General features: G+C 38.3%; 1 protein-coding gene across 3 annotated transcripts; it reads left to right on the forward strand.

The window, feature by feature from the left end:
• Window positions 1-1,854: 1,854 nt before the first annotated feature.
• On the forward strand, window positions 1,855-20,150 carry slc44a2 (solute carrier family 44 member 2 (CTL2 blood group)). 3 transcript variants are annotated; one of them, XM_069665389.1, is made up of 22 exons: window positions 1,855-1,994; window positions 8,523-8,571; window positions 8,691-8,764; window positions 10,280-10,364; window positions 10,562-10,646; window positions 10,736-10,855; window positions 10,983-11,043; window positions 11,169-11,295; window positions 12,640-12,723; window positions 12,935-13,047; window positions 13,135-13,266; window positions 13,356-13,455; window positions 14,018-14,110; window positions 14,572-14,656; window positions 14,811-15,073; window positions 15,211-15,305; window positions 15,715-15,818; window positions 15,904-15,977; window positions 16,098-16,168; window positions 16,265-16,353; window positions 16,449-16,533; window positions 19,211-20,150. In XM_069665389.1, the coding sequence occupies exons 1-22, from the start codon at window positions 1,958-1,960 to the stop codon at window positions 19,318-19,320; spliced, it is 2,136 nt and encodes a 711-aa protein (XP_069521490.1). In that variant the 5' UTR covers window positions 1,855-1,957; the 3' UTR covers window positions 19,321-20,150. The 3 variants fall into 3 exon arrangements, with proteins under 3 accessions (XP_069521490.1, XP_069521488.1, XP_069521489.1); XM_069665387.1 differs by lacking the exon at window positions 19,211-20,150 and adding an exon at window positions 16,798-18,255; XM_069665388.1 differs by lacking the exons at window positions 1,855-1,994; window positions 19,211-20,150 and adding exons at window positions 7,201-7,327; window positions 16,798-18,255.
• The last annotated feature ends 29 nt before the right edge of the window (window positions 20,151-20,179 follow it).

Here is a 20,179-nt window from a genome sequence, read left to right on the forward strand (position 1 = left end):
GGAGGGTGTCGGCCCACGCCCTTCCAACTCATTGGCTGTTGAAACAAGGAGCCATGTACAGTATTTGGGAGTGAGTGCATGTATACCAAACTTTTATAAGTGACACTGCAGCTGACAGTGTAGCTAAGCAGAACAATGTTCTGAGAACATGATCGTACTTCAGCCACATAGACCCCTGGATTATAAAGAAAGGGATAACCTTTTGCAATCTAACCAACTATTGTTGGGGTTTTTCCTGGATTAAAGATAAACCATGTAGACTTAATTAGAATTACATCAATCTTTATCATAAAAATATCATAAAAAAATCTCACACACACACACACACACACACACATTTGACTTTTTGAGTTATTCTGAATGCGTGAAATGCTCTGAAGATTTTCTTTAGAAACCTGATAACTTTTCATCCTTTTAAATTATTCATTGCTTAACTGATACACCTAACAATGGTGTTACCTGTCTCAAATCACATTCCAGCCAACTGATTTATGAAAAAAAACATGTAAAAGTCTCTGTTTTTTGTTTATCGTTTAGAAGAGTTGTTGGTTTTTAAAGGAATGATATCGAGTATTTTTTTTGTGCTTTTTTATCCATCATAGAGTGTCTTTGGCGTCTGGTAGAACTGAGTGGAGCCATAATAACAGCATGGAAAACTATCATTAAATATAATTTCTTCGAGTAAGTAATTCCTGCTGCTGTAATGCAAACTTCTCATGAACTTTAGTCTCTCATGTCATGAGTAATATAGAAAAGTAAATAATTTTTCCTCAGATGGTGGAGACTGCTGCAGTTGAAGAGGAACTCACATCCTTACATAAATTGAAAAATACCATCATATAAAGACTCTGTTTCGAATTGTATTTAATTTTTAATTACTGGTGATACAGAATACCCATCCTGTTATAGGCTACATATTACCTTATTGGATCGGTTTTAGTCATATATTAATTGTAATCAGTAGTTGATGGAGTATTTGGTCAATGATGAGCCAATTTTGACCACTATTTATAGGCTTTCTACTTCATATTTTAAACAATATTACTGAATCATAATTTGTATACTGGTCATATGCATAATTTGAAAAAGAGAATAATAATAATAATCAAAAACCCCAATCAGCAAAGTAACTATAACTAAAGCTTTCTAATACACTCACCGTCAACTGCATTACGTATAATTTAATGTGACCCAATACAACAGCTCGGTCATGAGTTATTCTTTTAAAAAGCTTACTTTTTCCCATTTTTTTGAATAATCGCTATCTGAAAAGTAAAACTACTACTTCAAGTTTTTTTTATACTGGGTCCTGTCTTTGCACGGGGGTTTATTGTAATGAATAGAGTGGCCAGTGTGTTTATAGACAACAGTGCAGTAAAGAACAATGTTGTCAATAAGAGGGAGCATATAGAAATATAAAGTAGGATACAGATAGGCCTATGCCCACTTAAGAGAAGGCCTACAAGTAGCTCTAAATTTGAGAATAGTCATTTCTGATTTATTATTTTTAAGACTTGATTTTTTAATCGTGTGGCTAATTTAATTTTTTTTTAAACTAATTTAATTATCATTTAATTGTTAATGAAGATTAAAACGGAAAATTCAAACGACTTTCTAAATACATGATGTTGATTATAAACGCATTAGTCTTACAAACACGCTACACATTCCATTGAAGTGGCGGCTAGCTAAAGGTTTTTCTCCTGGTCAGGCGCATTCTGATTGGCTCTCACAGCTGTCAGTTATCAGTCTCTGCACTGCTATTGGTCTTTTCTCCTCCCCGTTAGCTTGGAATGCGCCGTGCTACACTTTTGTTTGGCATGCTCTCTCTCGCTCTCTGCTGTGTATAGCTGTAGCAGTTCGCCACTGTTATTGATGTTTTTTTCCTCGACATTTCCATGGTAACTGTCCTGTCTAAGGTCTCATCAGCAAGCGAGGAGCCGAGCAGAGTGTGAGAATGGAACTGGAGGAGAAAAACCCGGACCCCAAATACGGTAAGAACAAGCTTTATGTTAACTCCTTTTTCTTCGATCTTTGATTTTCCCTAACGGGGCGAAGACATGGAAACAATGACTGCAAGGGATGGATGGGTGTGGACCTCATGGGTCTAATGCAGAACTACACTCAGCCTCATCCACCACGCCCGCGTTATTTTCAGAGTTGTCATCTCTCATGTCTTGAATTAGAGTTTAAATTTTAATTTGAGAGTACATTTTGTGAATGGGTGTCTGTATTAGGCTTGTTTGCCCCTTTTCAACAGAATCAAACCCAATTGTAGCTTCAAATCAAGCCACTATTGCACCTAATTTATTTTTTGTGTATGGTTTATCGTTACTGATAGAATAGGCAGAGGATTGTCTTTCATTCAAACAAGGCTTTTATTAAATTTGCTTAATATTCAGGTTATTATGTACTGTAGGAACACACAAGAACAGGCCAGTGACGAGTAGATGGTGTATCTGGTTAATTGTCTTTCCCACTGGGCTCAAAAAACATCTGGTGTTTTGTAACCTGACATATGGTAATTTCATCCACAACTGCACAAAAATACTCACACATACATATGAACACATTCACACTGAATCTGACTTATAATGGAATATTCATGCTCCATACCAGCCAAAGACGTGAGTCATCGCTGATTATTATGTGTGTCACACATGCATTTTCTCCACCAGCACCAACTTGTCAGGCCACAGCAGCCTGGTGTGGTCTTCTCCTGTCTGGGCTGAGTTGTTGCTCATATGAACTGTTGAGTCATGAAGTTTTCGAAACCGGTGTTATCCTTGCTTAAATACCGCATGCCAGACCATAGATTAGAGGATAGCCATAGATTGCTCAAAGCAAACAGTCTTCACACTGGAATTTCATTGGACATGAAATACTAATGCTGTCTGTTCCATTTTTATATCTTTCACAATGTGGGACGCTCCCAGAAGCCCATACCCACAGTGCTAATGTACATCCTCTTCAGTCAATCTATGGAGCTCCCAATGTTGAACATTTCCTTGTTGCTTTCCTGTTACCATAAAAAGCAGCTCGTTTTCCTCAACTCTCCTCCCCCAAGGAGGCCAAAAGGTCAAAAACCACAACCCTTTCAAACGAAGATAAAGCTTTATATGATGCAAACACACAATACACATTCCAGCTCACCAGTATTCTTAAATAGCAGATTTTATTAGCAGAGTTTGACCTGTGAGCAATTCCAAGTTGTCTATTAGGGCTCCTCCTACATTTTCCCTGTGTCTGGGCTGCTGTACAGGCAGCAGGCAGGCAGGCAGGCAGGCTGCAGCCTGCACTGCCTGGATTGTGATCAGCCCTGCTTGCTCTACCCACTCAGCAGACACTGTCAAAATGCTTCCAGTCAATATCAAGCTGGCAAACACTCAGATGCATTACCACACGCACTGCATGTACACACATATGCATGAGCACTCTCAGAGACACTACAGCGTCAGTGTCATTTGTGCTTTGGCTGGCAGTTTCGGAAAATCAGACTAACTGTTGAACAGAGACACAGTGATCTGAGACAGTGGTTGTTAGTTTTTAAGTGTCAGCAAAAAGAGGCTTTAATACATTTCTTCCCTTCCTTTAAAAAGTATATAGGTCAATGGCTTTATTAGTTGTGAATAAGGTCATTGGCCTATTTAAGCAGAAACAGCTGCTATACAGCATTAGAACACTAGTATGTGCAGTAGTTTCTGTGACTTTATATCTTTATATGCATACCCCATATAGAAAGATAAAAATCATAGGAATAGGAGCAAAGGAGAATAAATAGATTCATAATGCATTTGCAGGTTTGCAAGTACAGTCCAGGTGCACACACAAACACACAGCCACATTGCCCACAAACCCATTAAGGTAGCCATGAAAGGGTTCATCTGATAACCCCTCTGGGCCCATTAGTAAACCATATCAGTCATGACATCATCACTTCCTGCCATATTATCAGCAAAAGTAGACACTGTATTACTCCAGTTTAGCATTCACATTTGTTGTCATTCAGACAACAACCAATGTCTTATGACTACAAAATATATGATAATATACTGTGTGGATCAGTCTGTTAGGTTTGACAGGCAACATTAACCCTAACATATCGGCCTGAGATTGTCTAGTAGGCCCTGTAGTGTTTCACTGTCATGGAGCCACCTGAGGAACTCATGCTACCCAAATGCCATTTTAAAAAATCTGCTAAATTTACAAAAGTTGATATATTTACTGTGTTGGCTTCTGATAGCCAGTTCAACTCGACATCTGGACTTACAGATAAAGCTGTTATTTTGTTAAAATATGACTGGGTACACAAAATTATAATTAATGTCTTACATCTCACATGAATGGAAAGAGTTTTATGCGTCTTTTAGCTGTGACTGGTTGACAGAGGAACCTTCACATAAAAGCTTCACTGACAAATGCATCTTATTACCAGCCAGTCAGACCAGCCAAAACATTGATGCATTCAGGAAGAGAGGGCAGTGAGCTGGGTTAATGGCTAATCCGGATAAGGGTTATGGCCAAGTAGGTTTTCACTTACAAGGACTTTGCCTGGTTCGTGTTGCAGGCCCGCTTAAATTATGCCCCAACCTACATCCTGATTTTATATCATTTCAGAAAAAGAATAGCTAAAAAATATTTCAAAACAAGCTGTGAGTTTGTTGTTTGCCATATGTTTTTATCTTTCATAATTTTGGGAATGCTAAGCTTCCTTTAGCCTCTTCATAGTGCTACCAATGAATTAGAATGGCAGTTAGATCCTCAGCTTCAGGTATCATTGGACAAGATACTGAGGTGCAAAATAGTTTCAAATGCATAGCCATATGTGTGAGAATGAGTTAGATTAGGCAGGTTGGCACATTGCATGGCTGCCTCTGCCATCAGAGAAGTAGAAAGGTGCTGTATAAGTGCAGACCATTTATAATTTATCTATGGTTTAACACAGACTCTTTATTTAGGGTTCTTAACCGATAGTCATGAAAGGGGTTTTGAAGGCGGAAATCATTTGTAAAAATAGTGACAAGAAACGTATTTGTGACCCCTCAATGATGTAATTGTATGTAGGGCTGGGCAACATGACAATATATATCGATAAAACAATATGAAAATGTCTATCGTATGTGTTTTTCTGTATCGTCTCTATTGTGATGTCACAAAACCAGCGTCTGAACTGCTTTACGGCTATTTATACATCATTTACAATGCTTTACGTTCTAATCCTTGCACGTGGGATTGTTTATTAACATGGATATTAACGTGCAGAAAAAGCCCAAGTCGAAAACGGAAACTCTGTTCTTTTTATTTGTCAAGTATTTAATTCACAGAGGATTTTCCAAAAATAGGCTTTAACATTTAGTTATTCCATATAGACTAATTATTTGTTAAATTACTAGAAAACATGATATATCGTGATATCGTTATCAAGATATGAAAAGTCCTATATCGTGATATAGGATTTTGGCCAGATCGCCAGCCACAATTGTATGTATTCTCCAATAACATAATTATCTTGAGAAATCAGCTTTTAATTTGTTTGATATAACGATATAAACGAACATGTAATCAGGAGAGAAGACCTTCGATTAATCTCAGGTTAATTAAACAACCATGAGTTAACTGCATCTAAAAGATAATTCCAACAATGGCCGTTCTCTGCTTTCAATTTTAACATAATTTAACCACAATCACATTAATTTTGCCAATTACATGAACAAACAGTTCAAGACAATTAACAAGACATTTGGAAGTTTTTACACGGCAATCTGCTGGAAAACTCCTGCTCTGATGGAGCTGTATCTCTCACATTGGCAGATGGCCCAGTGTTGAGACTCTTCAGTAAAGAGAGAGAGGAAGTGTAACTCAAAATGATGGTGGGGGGGCAAACAGCAACACTAAAGACTTTAAAAATATTAAATACAGTTCAAACATTTAGTAATAACTCTGTTTCCAACTACAGTCAGGTTACCTGACAACAATTGTGTTGGCCAGAATTATTGTGGTTAACAGTAATATCTCAAAAACTAGAAATAACTGTTCATAGAAAATACACACCAGAAACGTCAGATTAATAGGACAGCATGTTTGACTGTAGATTTTCAAACATCACAGTTACAGCTGAAATGACAAATGAACAAATTTGCCAATTTCATATTTTTGTGGCTTAATAGAATTTAACTGACAGGTATAAATAGTGGTATTATATTTCTCATATAACTTTCAGTTAGAAAGCGAAGAAAGCAAATGCATGCATTTCTCAAGATGTCCAACTGTTCCTTATTGATTTCCAACTCAAAAATCTGTGGCAAGGACATGGCACTGTGTATGTAACAGGCACGTGTAGGTGTTCAGTTGTTAGTATTGTATTTCATGTTATGGCATGCTGTCAGTCTGTCACATAGCAGCTGAGGTGGGCAGACCAGCCGACGGCTATGTGCCACCAGAGACCTTGTAGGACGATCTCATATCTGATGGACCGCCTCCTGGATGTCACACACACACACAATGCATCTTAGTCAAATCATCATCTTAACAAAGCAAGAGACTATTTCTCAAGGTCTTGTTCTATTGTTTCGTGGGCTGGTGATGTAAAGTCTGAATATGGAAGCACTTAGAAGAAGGATGTGGTTAAAATGCTGTAATGCGCTGTTAGAAGAAACAGGAAGCTGAGAAAACACTGAGATGAGGACGTAAATCTAACAGGATAGTGTTTTAAAACTGTACAGTAGCAGCGTTTAAAGTAATATGTTTTTTTCAGAACCCAAGTAAAGTTCTGTGTTATGAGAGAGATATTTATTTTGCCACGTGACTTCTGTGAAGTTACAGTGCAGCTGCTCTGCAGGCAGTTGCACATTGTAAAACTACTGTAGCAGACAGAAATTTAACACAGTTAATCCTGGCAGTTCACGGGATTAAGTTAAAGTCTAAATAACTGTTTTGATGCTGCAGTGAAAGACTTTTATTTCAGTACATTTCCCTGTCAGACACCTTTATTTTGGCAACAACAGGTTCACAGGCGCCACAAGTCTTTGTCGTTTTGCTGCTCCTCTCTCAATTCCCCATCAATAGTGTTTTTGCTGCAATTGCCCCAACAAATCCTGAGCCAAGAGAGCAACCAAAGAGACAAAGTGGGGATAGGAGGTGAAGGCAGAGCTTTGAATACACTTAAAGAAGGAAGTGAAAAGTTCGAGGTCGGAGGACACGGCTCTTGCAGGAAGGAGACGTAAAGAAACAGCTGCCACACACAGCACGCTGCGAGAAATCTATAAAAACATCCATGCGAAAAACTGAGAGAGAAATAACGACAGAATGACAAAATACGAAAGACAAGGTACAGTAACAGTCTGAGATGGATTCATGATAAACACCAGGGTTATATGTTGTTGAATGTGTTATCAACATTTTTGAGCTTGTCTGTTAGACTGCTAGTGCACTGATTTATGTAAAGGTCACTTATTGTTTGAAAACGGACTGCTTTCAGTCAGATATTACCAATAACAGACACACCATACTGTGAAATATATTCCAGTAACAGGCAGTGTGTGTTTGTGCTCCTATTTATGTTACTGTCTTAGCAGTGTTTGTCGTAGCAGTATATGTAAACACTAGGCAGTGACAAAAAGTAGCTGGGTTTGCCTCTAGCTCTCACTTTGTGCCAGTAACAGAGCATTTAAAGGACAGTTATATATGTGCTACTTCATCATATGAGTCTTCATAAAGGCTGCGTCAGAAACACTTATGTGGCAGGTTGTGTAACAGCAGCGAGTCTGGTTATCTGTAATAGGATGTCAGTCAACGAAGCTGTCGACTGTATTCTTCAAGCTGATTTCCTGTTTCGTCAAGGTGTAATATAGACGCCTAAAAATGAGAGATAAGCACATTCAAAGTCATTATGCTTTGACAGTGTTGACTCTCAGTGTTAGCTCATGATGATCTCACTGTAGGCCGAGTTTCTCTGCTGCCGTTTCTGAGGTGTTTCCATGGTTGCTGGCCATGTCCACAGGGAGCCCACAGTCGCCGGGGAGCCATTTTGTGGGTTGCTAGGCATGACAGAAGAATTCTATTGTTCTGTCCTTTCTTTGTCCTTGTCAGCAGTGACATTTAAAGTACACACATCCTTCACATTTTAGATTGTTTCTACTTCTGCTTGGATAAAGTTGACTGATGTGACAGAAAATATTGGCCAACAAAGAAACATTTAACAACAGCACAGACCATAAACAGCCTGGGCTGGATTATTTATTTATTCTATTATTATTATTATTATTATTATTATTATTATTATTATGTAAAATTGTATTGTGACTGTAATTATACAGTTTGATCAATTACAAAATTCTGTAGTCAAAATAATTGATAACAAACTAATTACAAGTGTTGGGGGTTCAGGGAGACTTTAAAGTGAAACCAGTAGTTTTGGGTTAATTCTCTTTAATGCATGTTATACACCCTCATCAGACTGTTGTTAGACTTCTCATAATAAAGTTAAATACACATTAACATGCCTGTTCTTTTTTAATTCCCAGGGGACTCCAGGAAGTTTGACCCAAACTTCAAAGGGCCTATTCACAACAGGTGAGACGTCTGTTTATTTAACACTCTAAACTTTATTCTTCTCTTTCTGTTGCACACCACACTAATAACCATGTTTTGTCTCTCTCCTCTCCTCTCCTCTCCTCTGCTCTCCTCCTCAGGGGCTGCACAGATATCTTCTGCTGTATCCTCTTCATCATCGCCTTGTTGGGATACTTTGCAGTGGGTATTCTTGGTAAGATTGATCCTCCTTACTGTTTGATTACAGATTTGAATGGAATCCTACTTTTTATTGTGTACATTATTTATGTTTCTGTAATTATACAAGATCATTAATATTAATACATGTTGCAAGGCTCATCTCTGGTACAGGATGTTCTATTCACAAATCAGGCTGTCTTGTGTTCATCAGGGTGGGAAATGAGGTGTTCCCCGATTATTTAGTTACTGTGAGTCCACAATTAAATTGCTATATAACTGTATTAAATACAGATTTATACAGACAGAAATATTAATAATCATCAATAAAAACATGTAACATACATTTAAAAGTAGTAAATATTTTACAATATATCTTCACCACATTTTCTCTTCCCTTTGATAGTTCAGTACAATTCATCACTGCTGATGCTGCAAACCATTTGTGGATCTCTAAATCCACTTTACGCTCACTCATATACAAGAACTCCTTCTTGAGGCTATCACTCACTCCCATCCCAGAGTGAGCAGACCCCCTCTGTCCCTGCAGAGAACCTTGGTGTTAGACTTAAAGGTGCTGACTCTCATCCTTTACGTTTCACACTCTGCAAAGTTCCCCAGTGCATGCTGAAGGTCTCAGTTTGATGTGGTAGACAGAACCACATCATGTGCAAAGTGCAGAGATGCAATTCTGAGGTCACCAAACAAAGCACTCTCTTCCCCTTGCCTTGTCTGTAAATTTTACCCAGGAATATTGAAAACAAACTTGGAATAATGTAGTTGTTCTGTAATTTTGTTTTACGTACTTTATATCTATTGTGACTAATAAATAGTGAAGTACAATTGTCAGTTAAGTAAAGTGAAGAGTTGTAACAAATATTTTCAGTTGATGTTAGAGGCCTTTTACATGAAGTTGAACTGACTGACTGCACTAATTTCCTACCTTTTCACCAGATCAATAGTGCATGTTATGCCTGATTTTAACTTCAGTTTGCTGACCGTAATGAACCGCCTTTCATTGTAATTTTTGAAAACCTGACCTGTCTTACTCCAATAATTATTAATGGGGGTGTCTAAACGTGTGTTTTGTGTCAGAGGGTTTCTGCACTTTAAGATGCTTTGCTACATATTTAGTTGATTCACTGTAGGTTTAGGTTAGTAATATTGCTTCATCCGTGTTGTTTCTATGTTGTTCCTTTATTCTTAACTGGCTGACTAACTTCTCATAGTTTTCTTTTTGCTGCAGTGCTGCCCATGATAAATACCTCCCCTTCATTATCACTTTAACCTGGGTCACAGTAGAATCTGCCGGGCTATATTAGTGCTCTCTAATGCAGTTATAGAGGACTTTTATGTAGAAGTCGTTTTTTGCAAGCGAAGCAATCCTGTAATTCATAAACCTGAAAGTGCAAATGTATTAGAAAACATTATATTAATTTGATTTAATATTAATTGATTAATAAAAGTATTAATGATATTCAAGGGTAGCATGTGCAGAGCTTTTATTTTTAGTGTCCCCCTTTTTGAGCCATTGTGATTATTTTCCACGCAGCCTGGTCTCAGGGTGACCCCAGGAAGGTGATCTACCCCACAGACAGCAGGGGGCAGTTCTGTGGACAAGCCGGAACACCTCTGGAGTGAGTCAGCATGATCATGATGTCCGTAGTATATGTATCCATGAAAACCTTTCACATGCAGACTGTCTTGTGTGTTTGTATACGGTATAATGACAAATAACACTGTAACTGAATACTTCTCATGTGGGACTTGAATATAGTCATTAATGATAAAAGCCAATAATAGTTTTTTTTTTTACTGTTCTTAAAAACAACAGGAAGAAGCCTCTTCTTTTCTACTTCAACATCCTGAAATGTGCCAGTCCCCTGGTGCTGCTGGAGTTCCAGTGTCCCACCACACAGGTCAGAAACAATGTCCACTTTCTTTTATGTCCATTGCAACATTTTTCTCACTCCTAACACACACACCATTGAATGTTTTTTGTGTCTAGTTATGTGTGGAAAGCTGCCCTGACAGGCATCTGACATTGGTGAAAGCCAAGGTAAGTGGCAAAGAAGACAGAGAGTACTTCCAACGGTACTGTAAGGACGGAGTGGACTTTGCCAAATTGGTAAGTATTGATTATTCATTATTCATTCATTTAACACATGCTTGCAGTGATACTGTGAAATGTGCATTACAGTCTGACAAAACTAAACCTAAACAAAATTACATCAAAGGTTGTGTTACATTTTCAGAGTCCTCCTGAGATCCTGAAGGATGGCTTGTGTCCTGCCATGCTGATGCCCAGTAAAGCCTGTACGTGAGAAGCTTGTTTTACACGTTTAACCACAGTTCAGATTGCTGTGATTATTGGTCTGATGTTTCTGTGTGAAAATGAAACAAATGAAACCATATAAACAGATTGTGTCCTCCCTACACAGTCACACGTCGCTGCCTTCCTGCCTTGGGAACGATGAAAGGCGGAGTGGTGGTGGTGGGCAATGAGACCACTTTTGATGATGGACAGGGCGCCAATATCAATGCCACAGACGTACTGGAGGCTTCCAAGTGAGTACTTTACACTGCTTGGAAACACATGTGTACACACATAACGTGTTAGTATTATAAGAACATTAATCAGTCTCTTTGTGCAGGACAATCACAGTCATAGACAGAGTCTGAAATTATCGTAAATGCTGATGAAATGTTTGGTCGGGAACTTTGATTCAATAAGTGCTGAAACAATTATTCATTTAATGGATTAGTTGATTGACAGAAAGATGCCATTTTGTAGATTTGATAATCAATTAATCATTGTCAATCGAATCCCTCCGTGTTTTGGACTGTTTGCTCTAAACTGGCAGTTTGAAGTAATCACCTTGTGCTCTTGGAATTGCATGTGGACATTTGTGTTCTCTGACATTGAATCATGAATCATAAATAGCAAATGATAAAAAGATGTATGGATTAATCAGTAAAAATAAAAGTAATCTGTACTTGAAGAAGAAAATCTATCTCTCTAAATGAACCAGATCACACTCCTTGGCAGCTGACAGCTGGCGTGTCACACCCCCACTATTTCTTACTGCAGTGCTTCTTCGTACACTGATTTGTTTGCAACAGTGTACGCCTGCTTTTATTCTGCTCTATGTATGCACCCTAAAGAGTCTTTGTGTCATGTTTTTTAACAGTGTTATATGCACAGGGGGAGGCGGTGGTTCTCCTTGCATGTATTTTATCAAAATAATGAGTTTTATTGGTGTTTCTAATCTTGCATCAGACAGCATCCCTTGCTGTAGAGACACATTGAGGCCAAGTCTAATTAGACTTAGTCTAATTATTTGTCATTTTAATGTGCAATGTGACAGAAAAGGCAAATTAATAACAAAATAATAACATAACTGCAATCATCTCAGGTGTTTTTATCTGCTAACTCATTTTACTGCTGACTGCTGCAGCATACTGAGAGATTCAGCAGCATGCAGCATATAAAGTATTAATTAGTTCTAATATGTTTCTGCATGATGAACGTTAGATTAATCAGGGAGCTATCTAAAACGTCTGTCACGTAGTTCGTTTAGTTGCCGTCTTTTTTTTAGCTTATCCAGCTAGACTAACAGTCCTCTCGAGTCATTTGTTTCATCAATGACACACATGGAATTAAAAGGGTTTTGATTTTTCAGTTACTGATGCAGGAATCAAGAACAGCATACGCTTTATTTTTGTTTTAAACTCTATTTTTACTATTTAACTGAAAGTATTTTTTTATTGATGTGTTCATTTGCTTTGTTTTGACTGTATGAAAGCCTTTTACTATTTTTTTCAGGTTTGGGACTCTGTGCTAGGCAGATGTCTACAGTACTAAATTTAGCAAGTGTTGGTTTGTTTTTTATTTATTTATTTTTGTTACAGGAAATCGAATGTGGTTGTTGAAGCTCGCCAGGTGGCCATGAGAATCTTTGAAGACTACACTCAGTCTTGGCACTGGATACTGCTGTAAGTCTCCCCACTTTCTAGTCTAACAGTTAACAGTTACAGAACAGAACATAGTGATGTAAGAAATACACAGGACAAAATGTTTTTAGTTTTTAGGGTAAAAAAACACAGGACAGCCAGGAAATATGCATGACTGCAGCTGCTGGATCAAGTGCAAATGTTGTAAAAGACTCTCGGCATGTTTAAACATTTCATGTATCCCCCTCTCCAGTGGTCTGGTGATCGCCATGCTCGTCAGCTTGATTTTCATTGTCTTGCTGAGATTCTTGGCTGGCGTAATGGTCTGGGTCATGATCGTTCTGGTTATTCTAGTCATTGGCTATGGTAAGTCTTCAGCCTCAAGAGGTGATAAAGTTGTCATCTGCTTTCATTAAAGTGAAGGAATTCTGAATATTTGAAATATTCTGTTAGGCATTTTCCACTGTTACATGGAGTATGCAGCTCTGAAGGGAGAGCCAGGCGCTGATGTCACCATCCGGGACCTGGGCCTGCAGACGGACTTCTCTGTCTACCTGCAGATCAGGCAGACCTGGCTGGCCTTCAGTATGCTCAAACACATTTGCATTATTTCATACATCTATGTATTAAGTGTATTTGAATACTGTTAATCTAATACTTTCACACTTTCACAGTGATCATCCTGGCTATTGTGGAGGTCATAATCATCCTGCTACTCATCTTCCTCAGGAAGAGAATCATGATTGCCATCGCCCTCATCAAAGAGGCTAGCAGGTCAGTCTCGGTCTCGGCTTCCCCTTCTGTTTTCTGAGCGGACTGACCAGATCTGCGCACATATTTTGAAGCTGCAATATTTTTACAATTTTAAAGTAATTAAATGTACTAAGGATAATGTGAAAGGGGTCACTGATCGTGAGACCCCACAGAGAATTATCAATCAAGTTTTGGCATCTTTGTTTTGTGTTTTATGGACAACTACTACTTGGCGCAATCTCATAGCTCGTTGCCAGCCCCTTCAGGCAGCTGTTTTCAGCACAATATTTGATTAACCCACTAAAGTCTACCTGTCACAGATATAACAGAGAGAAACATTAAGCAAACATTATGAAGCATTTAGCAGCTAAAGAGCCAAATATTAGTAACAGGAGTTCATGCAGACCAAAAATAGTTCAAATTAAGCTGAATATTTGAACATGGTGCCAAATGAATGATAATTCACTTAGCATCATGTATTGCTCTTTGCCTGCTGGACGTTTGAATAAGATATGGACTGCTAACATGTAAAGCATAGCTGTCTAACTACTTAACTGGTTTTGGTTGTTGTTACCTTTTTCAGAGCTGTTGGACATGTGATGTCGTCACTGTTCTACCCCCTGCTGACCTTTGCCCTCCTGGCTGTGGTGATTGCTTACTGGGCCATCACTGCTGTGTATCCTTTCATTTGTCCAGCTGATGATCATATATGATGAAAGTTTTAATTCTTAGACTTACCGGTATCTAAGATACGTTAAGATAGAACTAATATTAATTACAGTAGAGATAAAAAGATAGACTTTTTGATATATTAAGCTTTTAAAGGAAAGACAGGAGAACACTAAATAAAACAAACTATGGCACACAAAAGGCAATGAATTAGCAAAGGCAGAACCAAAAAAAGACCAAAAGAAGAAAGATTACTCTCTTAATTAATAAATAATCATCTATATTAGTTAGCCAATTAATCCATCAGTTATACTACTTGTAAGGGCTGTACTTCTATTGATATACTATTTTGTGCAAATATGTTCCTTGTTTTTGACTTATTTCCATAGATTTATATGCAGATGCAGACAGATGAAACTTGACTGAGATTCTTTTTGTAAACATTATCTCCTTGACTGTTCTGATCAGTTTCTTGTCCACTTCTAATGAGCAGGTGTACAAAGTGTTCAACCAAACTGAGTGCGAGTACTCACGTGAGACCTGCGACCCCAAGGTATGCCTTTAAACATCATTGCCACATTAAATTAACCATTTGAAAATTTACGTTAGTTTCAACCAAATAACTAAACAAATATCCTGCTTATATTTGACACCTTTAAAGAGGAAACAGTGTGATTGTTTCACTGTGCTGTCTCCTCTCTCTCTAGACATTCAACACCTCTAACGTATCAGCCCAGTGTCCTGATGCAGAGTGCCTGTTTGCCTTCTATGGTGGGGAGACCCTCTACCACAAATACCTCATCTTGTTCCAGTTCTACAACGTCTTCCTCTTCTTCTGGTGTGCCAACTTTGTGACAGCCCTGGGCCAGGTCACTCTCTCTGGGGCCTTTGCTTCGTATTATTGGGCCTTCAAGAAGCCTGAAGATATTCCTGCTTTCCCCATCTTCTCCTCGCTGGGACGAGCCCTCCGGTTAGATGCTTAATATGATTTTATGTGTGCAATCTGTCCATTTATGCACTCTTTTAAAGCTTGTGAAAGTGAACCTGTGCAGCAGGAGAAAACGTTTTCATGCAAACCGTTGGCTCCTTTTTCCTCCTCCTGTCCAGATATCACACAGGCTCCCTGGCTTTTGGCTCTCTGATTCTGTCTATTGTCCAGGTCATCAGAGTCATTCTGGAGTACCTGGATCACAAGTTGAAAGGTAAGAAGATTTCACTTTAGAGCAAGATGACTGACTTACAAAATCACCTAGGTGTTAACAGTGTAATATATAAAGGATACTATGCATCCATGACTTATTTATCAACTGTGTTCATATCGGATTATTTTGTTAAGCTGGTTTGTTTTGAATCCTGATTTTGTAAATTTCTGGATGCACTGATCTGAATTGTGTTATAATGGCAAGTTTGCAGGGTATTAGTATAACTCTTACTACTACTACTACAACAAGTATTTATTTACCTCACATATGACTACATTCAGCCGTTTATACTCTGTGCCTCTTTATTACCCCAAAGTGGGACCTTATAACAGGATACAAACACATTAATCCATGGTTGTAAAAACATTTAGTCAGCCTGAATTGTAACACTTTCACTGTCACCTTTCAGGTGCTCAGAACAAGTTTGCTAAATTCATGTTGAGCTGCATGAAGTGCTGCTTCTGGTGTCTGGAGAAATGCATTAAGTTCCTCAACAGGAATGCCTACATCATGGTGAGTTTGTGTAATCGGAAACCTCTGCATGAGAGATGTTGGGTTGGGCAGGTTTGAAATGGTTAATAGTATTATATTTCTCCAGATTGCCATCTATGGAAAAAGTTTCTGTCCTTCTGCTCGAGATGCTTTTTTCCTTCTGATGAGGAACATTATCAGGTCGGGTTTCATTACATTTATTTTCACTATTTAATTCTAGAAACATAATTTACCATAATCTGCTCTTATCCTTGTTAATTTTTTTATACTCTATTCTCTGCTGTGCCCTTTTCAATACAGGGTTGCTGTCTTAGATAAAGTAACAGACTTCCTGCTGTTCCTTGGGAAGCTCCTCATTGTTGGAATTGTTGGTATGAGACATTTTATTTTTAGACAAAAAGTGTCTCTTTTCTAAACTGGAAAGCGATCTGTCTGTATCCTGTGTGTAATTCTCCCTTTTTGTACAGGGATCTTCTCTTTCTTCTTCTTCTCTGGAAGGATCAAAGCAGTAGAGGAGGCTGCTCCATCTCTGAACTACTACTGGGTGCCAATTCTGGTGAGGGACAGTAATATCTACATATGATCTGCTCCTTAGTTCACATGAGATCTTTGACAGCAGAGGTGTTGATGAATGTGATTTTCTTCACTTAGACGCTGGTCGTGGGATCCTACCTGATCGCCCATGGCTTCTTCAGCGTGTATGCCATGTGTGTGGACACACTGTTCCTCTGCTTCTGTGAGTAACTTTGAATTCATCCAGATCTCCTGCAGATCTACTTTCTTTTTCCTGTTTTAAGCACTTCTTTAAGCAACCTCTTGTCTTAAACTGAGATGCTGGTTTCTTCTTCCTGACATGTTTCTGATTCTTCTCTTTGTCTCATTTTTCCCATTAATTTCACTTCACTTTATTTTCACGTTCCCTTTGTTATGGTTTCATTTTCCCCAAATTTTCCATTAACCCATTCAAAAACACAAAATGCTCATCCACAAAAACAAAAAGGTGAGGACTTGGAAAGAAATGACGGCTCGTCTGAGAGGCCTTATTTCATGTCCCCCGAGCTGCACGAGATCCTCTCCAAAACAAAGAGGGTGGAGGAAGATGGCATTGAGCAGGCCGATTCTGCAAAGGCAGCAGACGAGGTGAAAGTGGAGGAGGAGACCCCTCTTCAGCAGGAACCAGATGGAGAGATCCAACTGAAACCGCAAACGGTGCTAAAGCAAGACAATGAAGAGGAGCAGCCTCTGCAGTCCAAGGCGAATGCTGAAGAGCCGAAAGAGGAGAAAAAGGAAGAACAGAGTCAGGAAGAGGAGGCTGAAAAGAAAGAAGAGGCAGAGGTGAAAGAAAAGGCAGACAAACAGGAGGTGATACAGGAAGAGGAAAAGACAGAGAAGTCGTCGCCTCCAGTTGTGGGGGCTGAGAAGGAGGAGATGGGAGAAAAGCAGGAGGAGATGGAGGAATTAAAGGAAGAAAATGTTTCAACACCGCCACAGGAGTAGATGTTTAATGTCAGGGCCTAAAATTAAGCTTGGTAAACCTCATAAAGCATAAAGAATGAAAACTGTCTTACAACTTTGTGATATGGACCTGTTACATGTACGGCATACAAGCTCAATAATCAGATCGCCTTGCTCTTGTGTGTGCTGTGACTTCCAGCTGGAGAAGGTGATGGGCATCATATGAAGCAGGTCAAAAGCCCAGTGCATCTCTGTAGCTTGAAAAATGCTCCCTTGTGTTGGTTTTAGAACAGTGTTGGTTTTTATATCGTGAAGATCTGTAGAACATTGTGAGTGCTGAACCTGTGCCTGATTACTGTCACTAATATTTGTTGTTTGAATCCTGTTACCGAATGCACTACAGAACCACTCAGTACCGTGTTTACAGTCAGAACACAACACAACTCAATCGATGGTGAATCTCTTTCACTGTTTACAATAATACCAGCTAACGCCAAAATGTTACAGACATATTTGATATACTGTATGAATATTGGATCTTTTTTCCTATGGAACTTATATATACTTATATATATATACAGTAGTGTATGTCTTTTATGTATGTTTTGGCTTCGGTCTTGTAGAGATCCTCGCCAAGATGAGATCCTGTGTATTGTATTGCCACCTACTTGCCTTGGTATTTCGGACTGGTGTAAGTCCTGTGATTGTGTGGCCATGATGCAGGAATCGTGACCTCTCTGCGGATCTCCCGCCCTCCACAGCTGTATATTGATCCCACTTGCCTTGCTTTGGCCCTGTCCTCTTTGTATATCTCTCTCTAAGTGCTGCATGGTGTTTACATGGCCTTCTGAATGCTCTTAACTAACATCTTCAGACTGGATGCTTTTGTACATTTTTCTTGTTTGTCACTTTGTGAAAAATGTAAGTTGATTTTCCACTAAAATTACTGATGACATTCCGTATTTATTGGATGTAAATCTCAATTAAAGGTGATTGCATTTAATCATAGTAGTTCTCTTATGGGTAAACAAGGTGGTCTGTTGTTTGGAATCAGGTGAGTTTTAATGTCCAACAAAGTCAGAAAGAACTTTTGTCTTAAAGGGGCAGTCCAACAACATTACTTGTTAAATGTGTCTTTACTCACTTATATATGATGTTTTTTATGGCTGTGGAGGATTACTTAATTAATCTCCGGTGTCACTTTGTTTACAACACTTCATTAATCCCAGGTTGGAATAAGGGACTACATTTTTTCCTTTGTTGAACAAACTGAGTGCCCTGGAGTTGGAAAGAATTTGTAAACAAAAAAAGTGAGATGCATTATGGGATATATAGTAGCCTAAGTTTTTGAAAATTGACTCATTTTAGGGACTAAAATCTTGATATCCTTGCTTCAAGTGCATTTATATAGATCAGTGATTCCCAACATTTCTTGTTTTTGCCCATTAAAATGTAACAACATCTACTCGTAGCCCCTCCTCAGATTATAGAATTAGTATGAATATTATCTGTGACCAATTTAATTGAAGATAATTAAGTTTTTCCTTCTTAAATTGAAGGATTTGTTGCCTGAAGAAGTCGTATTCTGAAAATTTCCTCTGATTTAGAGTACCTCTTTTTCTCTGTTAAAAGAGAACATGAGCAGTCTCACTGAAGTGATGCACAGATGTATTCAAGGTCTCTGTGACATCACTGTTGAGGATGATTAGAAATAAAACAAATTAAACATCTGACCACAGCCAACAGACTTAAATATTTCAAACAGAGAGGGCAGCAAAGCGCTACTTGTCAGCTGAGTGTAAGTCTCAATTTGTAGAAGTGTGATTATAAATTGCTGGAGTGCCCCTTTAATTCTTCATCAGCTGAAATGGCTAAAATATAGAGAACAGTTTAATTATTCTTAAGTATAAGCATGCTTTGTGGATAATGTTCCTCAAATGCCTCTGTCCATGTCACAGTGGAGGATCTGGAGCGCAACGATGGATCAGCAGAGAGGCCGTATTTCATGTCGCAGAACCTGCTCACCCTCCTGAAGAAGTCCAATGAAGAGCCTAAATCTGTGGATTAAGTCACAAATATGTGTTTGCATGCATGTGTGTGTGCGTGTGTGTTCGTGTGCGTGTGCGTGTGCGTGTGGTGTTTTTAAGTGATATCTGATCAAAAGGAGGAATTAAAGTACAATTTCCTGTACCACATTATGTATATATATGTGTTATATATGTATACTGGTATGTGTGTCTGCATCTTGCTGTCAGATTGGCTTCATACATGTTGTATGACAACATATTATTGATCCTTTTGTATTTTGTTACAAAGCCTTAAACCCATGGCGTCTATGTACTTGCCAACATGGGTGATCTTATTTCAGAAGGACTATGGGAACTCAAGTTAAAGATAACAAGTGTTGATAATTTAAGCACGTTTGCTTTAAAAATTGATGTTTTTATTTTTCATTGTACATTATGTCTTTTTGTAATTTGTTTGTGTGTATTCTGTCATGCAGTTTACGTGGACGTTTGAAGGCTCCAATATCTTTCAATGGGATCTCCGCTTTAGGGCAGATGTTACCTGTTAATACATGATACAAAGCTTTGCTTTATGTAGTTAACTAAGCTTGTTGCACTGTTTTAATAAGCACACCAAAGCAAAGTTAACAAAGTGTAGGTGATATAAGTCATGATAATAAAAGCCTGAAGAGATTAAAATTTTAAACCCAAGTGGTTTAATGTGAACTTTTTTAACATAACTTTTAGTCTTAATGTTTTTTTAAAAACTTGTGTTCAAATTTTTTATTCATACATGCCACTGAATGTAAATCATTTCCATATATGTGCAACTGTTGTGATTTGTTAAGGTTTTACATTACCTGCCATTTTGTAAACTAATAAAATGTTTGTTGCCATTTCAGTTTACAAAGATGCCACTGC

Source organism: Semicossyphus pulcher, unplaced genomic scaffold (assembly GCF_022749685.1).
Source record: "Semicossyphus pulcher isolate SPU_LCO1_2020_fin unplaced genomic scaffold, fSemPul1.0.p SCAF_17, whole genome shotgun sequence".
Lineage (NCBI taxonomy): Eukaryota > Metazoa > Chordata > Actinopteri > Labriformes > Labridae > Semicossyphus > Semicossyphus pulcher.